A 15,855-nucleotide genomic window follows, 5' to 3' on the forward strand; every position below is an offset into this window, starting at 1 on the left:
TCCACTGTACAATCTAAAACGAGGCTTGGTCACTACATTGTGATTGGTTTGATCATTTATTTTGGCTTTAACTCGTTTATCTGTTGTTCTTAATTATTCGTATTGAATTAAACCACATATCCTTTAAACTGCGGTAATTGTGAGTAGTCGATGTGCAACCATTGCTGTATGTATTGAAGAGATTAGTGTATAACTTTGGAGAAGTGCCCGAGGGATTTAAAATTAACAATATATTCAGAAAAAATAAGAAAAATGGTTTAACACTCTAAGACACGATCAACTAAATAAAAATAAAATAAGATTATTATTGTACTAAAGCAGGAAACTTCATTGTAAATCGTATTGTAGGGATACATCTCATATGCATTTCCGAGGCATTTTGTGCATGAAATCTTTTTAAAAAAAAGTTGTTTGTGTTTCAATAAAGAAGTTTCTACTTTCTTCAGATTTTGTGAAGGGTAGTCATAAAATATTTAGCGGATAACATTGAAGGAATTGAGTAAGCAGACTGCCACAGTAATTCAGACGCCAAAAGGTACGGTTAATCATAACTTTATGCTGTGCGATTCGAATTAATCAAAGCTCTAATATAAATATCAACCACCGAGTAAAAAATCAAAAATACGTTAATAAATGAAAGGGATTAAAGTAGGTCGAGATCGCAAGAATTATGCAAGCTTTGTTTATAAGTCAACATCAACAAAAGAACTAAGCATATATCCTCTTTTCAACCAAAAAAAAATAACGACAACAAGTATTATTTTAATCATTCATCATCCCTCACGTTTGCTCTTGTCCTCACCTCCAATAACAGAGAAGGAAAAGAAAATGAAATAAAATTGAATGATGTGAAAATTAGTTAGTTATTTGTTGTCCTTCGGGAGATGGAGGTTTGTGGAGTTGTCTCATCAAATACAAGCTACTAATTTTTCAAAGTTCAGACATCAGACCAGCTATACTAATCGTAATTTCCATAATTCAAACTTAACAACTTTTGTTTTTGTTGGTTCAAAAGAGTAGTATATTATACATTACTACTATAATTTAGTAATGTTACATGCCATTGTGGATTTACAGTATATAGTTCCACTTTGGTTTGCTCTATGTAATTATGATGAATAAGTGGATTTTCAAACTTAGCAACTTGTAAAATAAAACAAATAACCAAATCTTCTTGTCCCCACCTCGAACTCCCCCTCCCCAAAAGAAGAGTTGTTTCACCAAATTTTGAAAGAAAATTGTTAATGAAATTATGAAATGAAGAAGATAGGACAGGAATTTGAATTTACGTTTTTATATTTCGCGTGCGAGGGAGGAGAGTAATCATAATATTGCACAACATTTTTAGAGGATAACAAGATAATATACCCACCAGTCAGAGTAATTGTGGTTGCTAAATTGGTGTCTGTATCACTTAATGATCGCTATCTGGAAGATATTATACATTGTTTCAAAGCTAAGCTTAACCTAATCATCTTCCTCTCCCCAACCCATTCCAAAAAGAAAAATATAAACGATAAACTAAAAGAGAAAAAATTCAAAGAAAGATGAGAAGAAAATAAAGGAACTCATGTACTAGTGGGTTGCTTGGACTTGGTATCAACTAACTCAACACTCTATATTGAGAAGGGAATTCATCTGCTAGCAGGTGGTAGATATGTTTCACTTTCATGTCGAATAGATCAAATTTTGTAGTTCATCTTAATTGGCTGTAATTACCTCTGTTCTTAAATGTCATCGAGTGCGATCTCTGCTCGTTGAAGTAATAGATACTTAAAACTTAATCAAAAGGTAAGACCGGCACTAAAATATTAACACCTTTCTCATTTGTGGTATGATAACTCTTGAACTGGCAAAGCCGACTAATCCCAAATAAGCTTTTTCAAAAGCGATGGCTTGCTTGTAATACCAGAAACAGCAGAAGAATAACCCAGCATTTGAGCCTTAATATCAGTTTCAAACAAAACGAACATGGAGCAGATGCACCAAAAAAAGGTATCTAAGTGGATTTCCAGTTTCTCACCCGGAGCAGGATTCAAAAGACTTCGCCATCTTAGGAAGTGAAATAGAAACAGAAATCTCTAAGCATAAAACTCGGAAACAATGAAAATAATGCTGAAAAGATGCGCAAATATAAGTGTACTAATTCTCCGGAGCAGGTTGGGTCAATCCATACCGTAGGAGCAACCTGTTCAAGGATTCCGGTGAGTGCACGTGGTATTTGACTTTACCATTGGTTTGGAATACCTCTGCCAGTTCAAGCTTCTCTGAAGTAAGACTAGTGCTATCCATAGTCTTACTAAGCACCTTCAGAACAAGTTGAACAGCTTCCTCCCTTGTGATGTCATCCTTGTAGTCCTGCTTCAGCATTGACTGTGCTGGTTGATTGTTAGCCCCAATCGCTGCAGCTTTCCAACCACCATAATTGCCGCTTGGATCACTCATGTACAGTTGAAAGCCATAGTTCTTATCCCAGCCTGCAAAAAGAAATGAAACACCAAATGGGCGAAGCCCACCAAACTGTGTATAGCCTTGCTTGGTGTCGCACAGAGACTGAACTAGCTGTTCAACAGGCATTGGTTCTTGATAAGCATAAGTATAGCGCTGAGCTTGAACCCTAGCAGTGTTAATGAGGATGTTAGCATCTGACATTATTCCAGCTACAGCACAGGCAACATGGTCGTCAATCTTGTACATCTTCTCAGTTGATGTTGAAGTCTGAAGAAGCTTTGAAGTTACCTTCTTTTCACCTACCAACACCACACCATCTTTAGCTAAGATACCTATTGCACTTCCTGCATTTCCAATAGCTTCCATTGCATATTCAACCTGATATAAACGACCTTCTGGGGAGAAGATAGTTGTGCGACTATCATATCTTCTTGACATTGTGAATTCTGCAGCAAATACCAAAAAATTCATAGAATCCTGTCAAGGTTTCATTGTGTAATTTATAGTGGCCATGAGGCATGAGTTCTAGAAACTTCGAAGATTAAATTTGTGCAACCAAAACCATCCAACAAGAACTTTCCACTACAAAGAATTGTAAGCACAACATACTCAAGTGGCTGATGCCGCAATGAAACACACATTTTTAAACTGGATATATTTGATGCATGGAGCAGTACAGGGAGAGGAAGAGGGATTAACATATGGTGTTCATCGACTTTGAGAAGGCTTACGATAAAGTGCCAAGGGAGGTTCTGTGGAGATGTTTGGAGGCTAGAGATGTATGTTCATGTGGCTTACATTAGGGCTATTAAGGACATGTATGATGGAGCTAAGACTTGAGTGAGGAACGTGGGAAGGGACTCAGAACACTTCCCAGTTATGATGGGGTTACATCAGGGATCAGCCCTCAGTCCATTTCTATTTGCCTTGGCGATCGACGCGCCACATACAAAGAGAGATGTCGTGATGCATGTTATTTGCAGATGGCATTGTTCTGATTGACGAGACGCGAGGCGGTGTTAACGAGAGGTTAGAGATTTGGAGGTTGACCTTGGAGTCTAAAGGTTTCAAGTTGAGCAGGACCAAGATAGAATACTTGGAGTACAAGTTTAGTGGTACGACTCAGGTTGTGGACGAAGAAGTGAGGCTTGATTCTCAAGTCATCCCTAGAAGAGAGAGTTTTAAATACCTTGGGTCGGTTATACAAGGGAATAGAGAGGTCGACGAGGATGTTACACATCATATTGGGGCAGGATGGATGAAATGGAGGCTCGCTTCAAGTGTTTTGTATGATAAAAATGTGCCACCAAAACTTAAAGGTAAGTTTTACAGAGCGGTGGTCAGACCGACTATGTTATATGGGGCGGAGTGTTGGCCAGTCAAGAACTCTCATGTCCAAAAGATGAAGGTGGCTGAAATGTTGAGATGGATGTGCGTGCATACCAGGCTGGATAGAATAAGAAATAAAGTTATTCGGGACAAGGTGGGTGTGGTCCCTGCGGAGGACAAGATACGGGAGGCGAGACTTAGATAGTTCGGGCATGTGAAGAGGAGAGGCACAGATGCTCCGGTGAGGAGGTGTGAGAGGGTTGGCCCTGAAGGGCCTAAGGAGAGGCAGAGGTAGGCCAAAGAAGTATTGGGGAGAGGTGATTAGGCAAGATATGGCGTTGCTCCAGCTCACTTAGGACATGACCATAGATAGGAAGGTGTGGAGGTTAAGAATTAAGGTAAAGGGTTAGGATAGGTCGCCTAGGGTTGTCATTGTCTGTGACAGTAGCTTTAGTACATATGTTAGTGTTATTTATGTATTTTCGTATTCCTTGACTTCTGTGATTACTTGTCGTTACTTTCGTTCCGGCATTCTGATGGCAGTACTCTGTTTTAGTTTTGTATCTTTGTATTTTTTGCTTCGGTTTCTAATTGGTGTATTTGTTGCTGCTCTTCCTTTTATCTTTCCTAAGTCGAGGGTCTTCCGGAAACAACCTCTCTGCTTTCTTGAAGGTAGGGGTAAGGTCTGCGTACATACAACCCTCCCCAGACCCCACTTGTGGGATTACACTGGGTATGCTGTTGTATATACTTGATGCACGAACCGGAGCTACTTTGACTGAAGAGTTGATGGAATCACAACTACATCATTCACTAAATCCTAGGCAACTCTATGGTGATTTGCATTTCATATCAAAAGAAAAATTATGATGACTTAAACGACAAAATCACAAAATTCCTTTTGTTTAGCACTTCTACATTAGTGATACTTATATTGGCTAAGCTACCTTGTATAGGCAAGGTAATGCAATCAGCATTTCTGCATGTTGTGCATTACTCTGTCCACTTAATCAGGGCATCTAGTAACCTGATAGTTCTGCAACTGTGGGTAGTCTAACTTTTGTGTAGCAGATAGCATTCACACTCTGATTCAAGAAAACATAGTGAAGGCTGTTCATAAAATTGAATCCAAAAAAAATAAAAAAATCTTGACGCAGCTCTTTAAAGCAATCGAATGGCAGCCATGCCTTCGCAGCCTTACGCGCTGCAGTTTTGCTACTTTTGAACAACTCAACCGCCTGGCGTGGTCACAGGCTCAATGTGATGGATCCGCCCGGCATGGTCACAGGCTATATCACAATCCGCCCAGCGTGATCACAGGCATAACAACACAATCCACCCGGCGTCAATGCTATGATTTCTCAAAGAGACATTGAACCGCAGCATATCAAACACAGATTTATAGCCCAATAAAAAGGAATATAACCCACATTGCCTCCTCTTTTTCTTTTGTTTTCGGCTCTAACTTTGGCTTCTGGCCAGTCTTCATATGCAATAAACTTTATTTTTATGCTCATAACCAAATTTTCCCAAACTTTATCAGCTTTTTCTAGTTGTTCACGCCTTTCCATTTATAGCATTTAAGAACTCATCATTTTTTCTTCAATGTCACAACAGAGCCATGTCCATAAGAGCCAGCCACAAAGTTTGCATTCATGATGAATAATACAAGCTCCAATTTTCATGTAGACTCACCATAGTAAGGTGCCCCGTTCAACACTTTCACTTTCATAATCATTTCACTATTGAACTTTTAAACTCAAAAGAAAAATAATAGTAAATTGAGCTTTTGAATTCAGGCTTAGTCATGTCGGTACGCTTTCATTAGTCCAATATTTGTAAGAGTTCATCTAATATTTTCAAGGATTAGTACATCAGTAGATAACTTCTAAGGTTAGAAAACCTTGTTTATTGAACATCGGAATGAGACGGATCAAAATGGAGTAAAACACATAATGAGAATTCATACCGCCGACCTCAACTAGCTTAGGATTGACGCTTAAATTTTCTTTTTTTTTATGACGGTGGTATCGGGGGCCAGCTTTCGCAACTTGACTATTCCACCGGGTAGCTACAACCTCCCACCGGCACAAGTACCGGGTAACTTTGAAAAAACACATCTAATTTTCTTTTATCAAGTTAATTCGCCTAGATTATCAGTGTTTTTTGTTTGTTGTCGAGCTTTTGAAATCAAACAAAGTATCTTCTTTTATGATGCATAGTTGCTTTAATTTACCCAGCAGCTCTCTATAATGATCCATTCTTCTAACCATTTCTTAACCAAAAGTTCTATCGCTCTCACAAAAACTATTACCTTAAGCTTTAAAAAGTTTCATGTAAATAGATGATGCATTCTACACTAAGCTAAAGGTATAAAGAGTAGATATGTAACCTAATAACACTAAATAAACAAGTAAAGCATAATGAAAACGAGAATATCTTAAAACGAGTCACTAAAATTTAGGCAAAGAAAGAAATGAGAACTTACTACTGGATTTCGCCGGGGAAAGGAATCGAGAGAGGTAAAATGGTCTCCAACTTGGCCAAGAAGAAACTTCAGCATAATTTGAAGTAGTGAGAAATTAAGAAGAATTTGGATCCGAATTAAGAGTCCGTTCAACCCGCTAGCAGAAATGTGGGCCTGTAACTTTGAAATCTATTGGCCCAAAGCCCTTCAATCCAAATTGGCCAGATATCGTTTGATTTGGGAAATATTCCGTTTCAACATAATCTACTAGAGATGGAGTAAATCCTGAAAATTATATATTTGGAATTTTTTTTTATGTACAAACTGTAAATAGATTTTTTAGAGTAAAACAAATAAAGATAAGATTATTTGGCTGACGTAGTTTTTTTATGAATAAGAAGAATTCGAAAAGATTAAATGAAAGATAATATGAATTTTCAAGTTGTTAGAGTCTTATATTGGTTAACGACATACTAGCATATAATATATTTTTTCTTTGGATAAAACATGGGATACAGTTTTTCGAGGTCAATTTTGGGAACTGAGTAACAATTAGGTCCAATGTTTCATATGTTCAATCTTGAGCGTCTAGATTATATTATAATATTGGTTTAGAGAATGAGTAATAGTATCTTTATATAGTTTAGTATTATTTTAGTTCGTAAACTAAATTTTGAGATTCAGTTATGTCAAGATTCTTTTATTAACGAAAACAACTTTTGAAAGGAAAAAAGACAATTAAAAAATAGAGGTTCGTCGGCTCGATAAATATTAATTCACACTTAGTATATACGTCAATTTATATTATTTTATCATAATTAAATTGATTAATAAGGATGAGAATACTCATCAATTTAACTATCATTAATAGACAAGAGCTTGTGTGATTGATAAAATAATTTATTTATTAATTTGGAAAGGATGATGGGAAGAACTACATCATGGACTTCTAAGTACTTATCTTATTCGGGAAGGGTACAATTGATTAAAAATATTTTATTTGCAGTCCAATCCTATTGGTCTCGTATCTTTATTTTTTCAAAGAAAGTGATCAAGATGGTAGAATCTATATGCCGAAATTTCCTCTGGACGGGTGGATGAGTGATAACCAAAAGAGCACTATTGGCATGGGAGAAACTGTGTTGTCCTAAGGTTGCAGGGGGTCTTAACATTCTGGATATATCAATATCGAATAAGGCAGCAGTATGTTCTATGAAACCTATGTCAGAAAAGAGACAAATTGTAGGTAGTTTGGGTGCATACATACTATGGTAAAGGGAAGCAAGTTTGGGATATAAAGGGGAAACAAGCATTTTGGATAGTCAAAAAGGTGCTGAAAGCTAAACTTTACTTAGAACGTGCTGCAATAAATCAAAGTGAGCTAGAAAGGATGAAGTCTTTCTCTATCAAAGCGGTATACCAGAAGAAGAGGGGGTCCATCAAAAAGTTCCATGGAGAAAGTTGATTTGTAATAACTATGGTGCACCAAGATGGATTTTTATACTTACCCTGGCAGCTCATAGGAGGCTAAGCACAAGGGACAGGTTGGCTAGTTGGGGTGTGACTGATACACTGGTGTGTACTCTGTGTAATGTTGCTAACGAGACTATTGACCATTTATTTTTCAACTGTGTGTACTCAAGTGGAATATAGAACAGATTATTACAATGGCAAGGATTGACAACAAAGGCTATGAGTTGGCAACATGAAATGGCATGGATGGAAGTTAGTGAGAGGGGTAGGAGCGCTCTCGAGGTATTCAGAATGGCAATAGGTGAATGTGTATATCATATATGGCAGAGCGAAACATGAAAATATTTCAAAATAAGATAAGGCAAGAGGAGCAAGTTACAAGACAAATTGTTCCAGAGATATTCTGCATAGATTCTATGTAGGCTCGATTGACTAAAAAACTGAAAAGCTTAAATTTTTATCCTTAGTTAGCCTAGTAAATACTTTATGACGTTGTTGTTGTAGTTGTTTAAGGGGTACAGTAGTGCTTGAGATGATGCCAATTTTAGTGCTGTTTTTTTTTTTGAGCTGTACAAAGATTACTTGGTAATTAATAAAAAATTATTTACGAAAAAAAATAATAAATAAATAAATATTTTTTTTAACCTTTGGTCCGAGAACAGCAGATGACGTGTCAAACGGAAAAAAAGGATAAAGAAGCGACCAAAATCTGATTCTGCACTCTCAAGTCTAACCTGTTCTACCTTCCAAAATTAACTGAACTTCCCATTCACATTCACATTTCTCGCATAAACTATATTTTGAGAATAAAAAGATAAAAAGGCTCGTACTGATCGAAAAGCTAGGGTTTTTTGCTTTGGCATCGTGATAAGGCAAAGAGAGTTGAGGGGGAAATGGAAGGAGTAAGCAATGGAGGGATGTTGTACCATGAGGTACAAGAATCCAAGCTATGCGCAGTGCATTGTGTGAACACCGTTTTACAAGGGCCGTTCTTCTCAGAGTTCGATTTGGCGGCGGTGGCTTCCGATCTGGACCGTGCGGAACGGCAGATGATGGTACAAGGCGGCGGCGACTTTGTTCCTGAACAGTCTCATAATGTTTCCCTTGACGGCGATTTCAGCATCCAGGTTCACACACACACACACGTGTATTTTATGTTTATGCGCTTTATACTATTTGAAGTCTTGTGATTTTGCGGTGATTTATGAATGGAAGTTAAATTTATGTGTAATTAATGTTTTTACCTTTTTAATTGAGCATATATGGAAGTAAAGACAGGATTGTTTTAGGAAAATTGATGTGTAAATGGCTTATTTTGAATACTGCTTTGTATCTTTTGTACTATATTTGACATCGGGTGACTATTGGTGTGACTCAGGAGTCAATTTTAGTCAGCTTTTGTATAATGCTAATTCAAAACTAAGAATGATAAGGAAATGATAGGTTTTCGGTAGGCTAAAGCTTTTTTATTGTATGATGTTTATCTTGATTATTTTGGTATTGATGTGAAAGCAGTAGTGTTGAACAGTTTAAACCCTTTTGAAATCCTGTGTTGAAATTCATTATCCTATTGTGCTAAGGTTTGAACTGTTCCAGCAATTTCAACTCGCTTTTTAATTGAAACCCTTGTATTAGATCCATAAAATCAAAATTAACACTTTTTTTGGTATACATACTCCTGTAATGTGTCATGCGTGTGCTAAGTGTATTTGATTCAAGCTTGGTTGATTGTGTATAATACACACAAGCATGTAATTAGGTGAACTTGATTTGCCAGAAACTTAATCGAGCTTGAATAGGAAAAGAGCCAGGTCAATCTTCTGCGTAGCTCCACATCTGACCTAGTTCACTTGCTCAATTGTTGAATTGAAATTTCTCTTAAGTCCTAATGGATGACACTTCTCTCATGGAGTTGCTGATTCACAATCAAGTCTTACTTGTATAGCTTAGAGTGGTAAACTGATAGCAATATCTGCAGTTTGTACTTGATTAATGAGAACCAGAGACTACTTTTCTGTATTTCATACTAATGATATGGTACTTGGATCCGAACATCATTTGAGAACTCACTTTTGTATCTTCTAAACCTATTCCTCTGTTTTTCGTATCCAAAACCTGCAATATAATCAAGGGTGCATGACGTAGTTTCCCTTGCATTCCTCTCTACCAGTATTGCTACCATTTGAATATAGTTCATGCATATAAACATGTTTTGTCAATGTGCCCTACCATATTTTGGAAAATTTCAATCTTTTTATAAGGATGGTGCTTGGGCGAGCTTGCGCACACCTCGACTATTACACCGGGTGCCTACTATCTTCCACCAACGTAAGTATCGGGTAATTCTGTCTGCCAAGGCTTAGGCTGATTGGAAGAAACAACCTAGTCTTTTTTGTCTATAGATTTGAACCCTGGTCTCCAAGGTTTTCACCCATCATTGACCATTGGGCTACATCCTTGGGAGCGAAAAATGTTAATTTGTTAATGTAAATAGTAATGATATTTAAATTTGGAAGTTTTGAGTTCCCAATGAATTTGGCTACATTTTGAAGATTTAAATGATCATTTATGATGAGATACTTTCATTTTGAATTTGCTGATGTGGACTCTCGTTGCTATCGTGGCATTTTATCTATTTAACCTTGGGAGACGCATGTCAGATCAATTTACTATGTTGCTTTCTAAAATATGGAAACATAGCTTAAGCAGTCAAGTAAACTTCCATGAAGGCAGAGATTGCGGAGCTTCCTATAATTGTATTTAGGGTTGATGTTTATTACGTATTCGTTTTTGGTAAAGTTGGATTCCAGACACAGTCTCGAATTCTGGATTTGATAAAATGCGTAAACAAATTTTCTTGAAGGGGAGCCTTGGCGTAACTGGTAAAGTTGCTGCCATGTGACCAGGAGGTCACGGATTCAAACCGTGGAAACAACCTCTTGCGGAAATGCAGGGTAAGACTGCGTACAATAGACCCTTGTGGTCCGGCCCTTCCCCAGACTCTGCGCATAGCGGGAGCTTAGTGCACCGGGCGTAAACAAATTTTCTACTTTCCATTTCAAAAAGTAAAGTTCTTGCAACGATGGTTATTCGTTTAAGCCTTCCTCTAGTACCACTAGATCTTGAACAAGGTAGAAATTCTCGTGTGCTACCAGATCTTCAACAAGGTGGAAATTCGCGTATTGCGTGTTTGCATATTCCTACAGAATATTTTTACTAATAATAGAAAAGCACTTCATGAAAGAGGATAGAGATATACCAAAGAACTAGAGAATCTACATGAAGATATGATTCTCTACGAAAGACACCTAATTTTCTATACAAATAAGAATCTCATGGGTGCGCCAAAAAAAAACTGAAAACATGAGGTTATTCCTCTAGTGCACAAAATCAAAGTTCCTTCCCTTCAAAAGTTAACTATTTCTTTCCCCCCATGCTGTCTGTCACATAAATGCTAATAGAATGACAACCCACACAAGGTGTCTTCAATTCCTTCCTTTAAACGGCCTACTAAATAGTGCATTCTTCATAGTATTCGGCATGTTCATTGTACGCCAAACCATCTTAAAAGCTCCTACTACAAACTTGATGCTACTTGGCAATGCAGTAAGAGATCATCCACGATTCTCCCAAATATTTGCACATTAAACACTAACAAACATATGTGATCCTCCTCTTCCCAGGTTTTTGACTGAACCGCACCCCTAACCGCTAACCAAGCGTATAAAGTACATCTTTCTTGGCGCCCTAGAATCCAAATTGATAGATAAGGAAACCCGACTTCTCTCTAAATGGCAATTAGCAACTTACCATAGTACCTCCTTACTGTGAATCGTGCACGACGCCCTAACTCCATTTACAAGAATCATAACCGTATTCATTTTTAATGATAGTGGTGTCCGGGCGAGCTTGTGTGCACCTCGATAGTTCTACCCGGTACCTGCTATCTCCCACCAGGAAAGCGATCCTCAACATATTGTCTCTGCACTACCTCCCCCGCCCTCCGACTCCCCAAGCCAACACTGGCCCCCTCATTGCGTAAACAAATATCTTATCAATTTTAAATATTACTTAAGTACTGATAATGTAGGAATTCGTCCAGCTTTAATGCAATATCTAATTTAACCCTGGCGAAAACAAAAGCTTGGTATTAGTTGGAGAAGGGTAGAGGATTGGGCCCGTTATCCACCGAATTTCAAACGGAGCGCCAATCGCCCTCGGATATTCCTCAGTTATAAAAAAAAAAACATATTCATCAATTGAACTTCCATGACGGTAGAAATTGTATCACTTTCTGTCATAGTAATTGAGTTGACTTATGGTGCGAGTTTATTCACTTTAGGCAGAGCTGATTTCAGCAAGAGTGCAATTTCAGATTTGATAAAATATGTAGACATATAAACTGAGGAAATATCTCATCAGTTTTGATCGGTCATATAACTATTGATTACGAAGGAACACAGGATCCAGCCCTTTATTGTAATGAAATCTTGTATTTAAAGGACGCAAAATCCAAGTTTAATATGATATATCCTGTCTATGAATGGAATGGATATCTATATTCCAGCACAATAAGAATCTTATCAGATTATTTTGTCAACTATTTCTATAACATTTAGTGTGTATGCAATGGATTTGAGTCTGTATTGAAGAGAAGGCTCCATATTTTTAGTGAGCAAGATTTTTCCTCTGGTTTTATATTCTTTTTTTGTTTGGTAAATAAAATTTTTTATTACCAGACCCCACGGTATGTTGTTGTTGTTGTTAAAATTTTTTATTACCAAATGCAATCTGGTTTTATATTCTCTTCAGGTAACAAAGTATTCTTCGTTTGTGGAAACTAAAGAAGAGATCCCTAATTAGGAGACTAGAATCAAGCTCAACGTCAAAGAAGTAAATTAGTTTCTTTCTTGACATGATTGAGTTTAAAAAGGAGAAATACTATCAAAAATATTTAGTTTGAGTGCTGATGGGTGTAACTTGTAAATATGAGATGGTCTTGTATTCATTCTTATATCTAATGATTGAACACCAGCATACGCAAAAGTATGACATGTCATATTTTGAACACAAAAGAACTTTTTTATAAAAAGAAAGAGAAAAGAGGCCCTCAGGGGTGGCTTAGAGGTCAAAGACGTGGAGTAACAATCTAGTGAAATCTGAATAGAGATGAAACTAGGTGAACTTGTGTCATCTGTCCAGGTCTTGGTGGGCAGACTTACCCGTTACATGTGCTGGTGAGAGGTAGTGGGTATTTAATGGACAAGCCGAGATGCAAAGCTGGCTTGACACCACTGTATCAAAAACGGAAAAATAGAGAAAAAGAGAGAAAAAAAAGTGATAGAATTTGAGCAACAATGAGGAGAGAACATGATATGGATGAAAATCACTATGTATTTGTATGGAATTTCATTTTCAAAACTGTTGGTGAGCTTTTGCTCTGATTCCCGTTGTTTGCTAATGTTGTTTGGCAAATGACCCTGGTTTCTTCTTTAGTTATAATTTTCTCTTTATCCTGATTTTGAAAGTTCTTTGAGAACTTTATTTATAATTTAGGGCATATTAGTTGTGAAAGAGCTTTGAATAATAGTATGGTGATGCTTGTGCTAGTGATAGGTACTAGGTACTCGATGGAACAGTCGAGGTGCCGGCACACGGGCTTAAACACCTCCATTATTAAAAAAAGCAAAAATAAAAGATTAGGAGTAGCATTTGTGACTGCAGTAAATGTTGTCTGATGTTAGTCTCCTAATCAATCATCACATCTTCTCTTTCCAATATGAAGAGTAGTCATGTGCCCTAAGGACACATGATATAAAGCCCTTTTCAAATATTTAAATATCTGGTAGAGTCCCAATTTCGATCAATTGAAAACATAAGCCTGGCAAGCCTATTTTTTCAACAGATATAGAAGGAAAGATAATGATACACTTACCTTCTTCCAAAATAAAGAAGGAATTATAATAGTTGTCAATATCCCTAGTGGTCTACTTTAGTATAGTAAGAGCATGTTTATGGGATGAAATTTTTGTAAATAAGGTGTTGAGAGGCAGGAGTGCTGCTCATCGTCATCTTATTTCTTGAAGATCACAAATTAATTGTCCCTATCAAAAGCATGTAAATCAACAGGTGATAATAAAGAGATACTAGATCTACATGTTTGTACGCTGGTTTGGAATTTAAAAGTTCTTGTTACCCTTTTTGTAATTCTCCTTTCTTCAATAGAAAATAGAGATAAACAACAGGGGCGCTCCCGAGGTACCGCCTCATAGTCCCAAAAGTAAACCTACCAACATGCATTTTATTTATTTTCATGTTGTTTATCCTCTCTGGTAAATGATTACCTCTTCATTGGATATGCAGGTGGTATTGATTTTGAGGTCACCACTAAATATACTAGCTAGACAATAGAAGTATGGTGGAAATGCAAACCTAGTTTGCCCCGTTACCAAGTGAAGTGTCTATCTTTAGCTGGGTTTACTGCTCATTTATCTAGCCCAAATATTTGTTTGAACTGTTTGAGTTTGAGTGAGACAAATGGCGGATGACATAACTAGGAAATCATACAACTTGCTCGTTCCTGTGACATCTATTTTTCCATTGCTTTTCTTATTACCATTCTGCTTTATCTGCAGAGCTAAATTTTGACTTGAAATTGGGTGGCAGGTTTTGCAAAAGGCATTGGGGGTGTGGGATCTGCAAATCATTCCACTGGATAGTCCAGTTGCGGAGCCGGCTCAGATTGATCCAGAACTGGAAAGTGCATTTATCTGTCACTTGCAGGACCATTGGTTCTGTATCAGGAAAGTAAATGGGGAGTGGTACAACTTTGACAGTCTTAAGGCTGCGCCTGAGCACCTTTCCAAATTTTACCTTTCAGCCTATTTAGACTCTTTGAAAGGGTTTGGCTGGAGCATTTTTCTGGTGAAGGGAAAATTTCCCAAGGAATGTCCGATCAGTTCTTCTGAAGCTTCTAATGGATATGGACAGTGGTTGTTACCAGAAGATGCAGAGAGGATTACCAAGTCCTGCAACGCAGCACAGAGAACTGGTGGTAGAAGTGGTCAAACTTCGTGGCCTTCTGATCCACACCGCCAGTATGAGGAAGAAGGAATGCTTTTAGATCAAGAGGATGAGGATCTGAAAGCTGCTATTGCTGCCAGCTTGATGGATTCTTCCCCGGCGGTCAGCAACAAACCTGACACCTCAGAAAACGAAAATAAGGACAAAAGTTCAGCTAATGCATGACAAGGAAACATTTTACAGTGTTTTAAGCCGAAAAAAACTTATGAACAGTTTTTATTCAAAATTGCATCCAGTGCTGGATACTAGTTCATAATCTGCAGCCTAAACAGTGATGTTTTTACTTATTTAAAAAGAAAAATACACAGAGATGTTGTTTGTTGACTGAGACCATGATGGAACTATACAATTTGAAAAGAAAAATGAAAACCTCAAATCTTTCTGGAAATTGTTCTTTGTAGTCGTTAATTTGGTACAGTTTTTCCTCTATTTTGTTTTTCCTTGTTTTCTTATTTGCTGCTTGTACATTTCCTGGGTGTATATGTTGCTTTATACCTGGTGAGCTGATGATTAAATTTTGAGTTGTTTGCTGGTTTTGGGCCTGTCACTCGTTAGTCATTAGCAGTAGAATGCTCTTCTTATGTTAGGTTAGAAGAGAAAACGGTGGTTGAAAAGCAGAAGGGTGGGTAGTTATTTTTCCTACTGTTATTTCTCTCTTTTTATCTCTTTTTTCCACACAGGAGTCGATTGAGCGAGGATAAACCTACCGACCTTTGGAGAAGGGTCAATCTCAACTGCGCATGTATATTTCTAGGCTTCGCGATCTGTGAATCCACGATACAGACTACTGTAAAACTACTTTTGAATGAAAGAATCGTTTGCGCTTCTCAGTTTATTCTCTTTATATGACAATTTGACTAATTAATTTTGTATAAGCGTTAGTTCCAAGTTGAGTCTATTTTCTTATATGAAATATTTTCCTATACATATTGCTTTTTTTGCCCGATTCATGGGACATAGTTTCGTATTTTGAAGAAATTTTAAAGTTGTTTAATTCCACCACTCAATCTCTTTTTACGATACAAATTAGTTACAGTTATCATTTGCTTACA

General features: G+C 37.2%; 2 protein-coding genes across 2 annotated transcripts; one reads left to right on the plus strand and one right to left on the minus strand.

Annotated features, from left to right (window-relative positions):
- Positions 1-1,926: 1,926 nt before the first annotated feature.
- On the minus strand, positions 1,927-6,717 carry LOC107816410 (proteasome subunit alpha type-4). Its single transcript, XM_016642130.2, has 2 exons — positions 6,269-6,717; positions 1,927-2,897 (listed from the first exon to the last, which is right to left on the minus strand). The coding sequence occupies exon 2, from the start codon at positions 2,887-2,889 to the stop codon at positions 2,143-2,145; it is 747 nt and encodes a 248-aa protein (XP_016497616.1). The 5' UTR covers positions 2,890-2,897; positions 6,269-6,717; the 3' UTR covers positions 1,927-2,142.
- Positions 6,718-8,408: 1,691 nt separating this feature from the next.
- On the plus strand, positions 8,409-15,191 carry LOC107816411 (ataxin-3 homolog). The gene is made up of 2 exons (XM_016642131.2): positions 8,409-8,847; positions 14,387-15,191. The coding sequence occupies exons 1-2, from the start codon at positions 8,614-8,616 to the stop codon at positions 14,966-14,968; spliced, it is 816 nt and encodes a 271-aa protein (XP_016497617.2). The 5' UTR covers positions 8,409-8,613; the 3' UTR covers positions 14,969-15,191.
- Positions 15,192-15,855: the final 664 nt, after the last annotated feature.

Source organism: Nicotiana tabacum, chromosome 24 (genome assembly GCF_000715075.1).
Source record: "Nicotiana tabacum cultivar K326 chromosome 24, ASM71507v2, whole genome shotgun sequence".
In the NCBI taxonomy this organism is placed as follows: Eukaryota; Viridiplantae; Streptophyta; class Magnoliopsida; order Solanales; family Solanaceae; genus Nicotiana; species Nicotiana tabacum.

Excerpts from the sequence above, each read along its gene's own strand:
- LOC107816410 (XM_016642130.2), bottom strand. The coding sequence starts at position 2,889 with ATGTCAAGAAGATATGATAGTCGCACAACTATCTTCTCCCCAGAAGGT.
- LOC107816411 (XM_016642131.2), top strand. The coding sequence starts at position 8,614 with ATGGAAGGAGTAAGCAATGGAGGGATGTTGTACCATGAGGTACAAGAA. Across the intron at positions 8,848-14,386 it reads ACGGCGATTTCAGCATCCAG|GTTTTGCAAAAGGCATTGGG; the intron begins GTTCACACACAC and ends ATTGGGTGGCAG.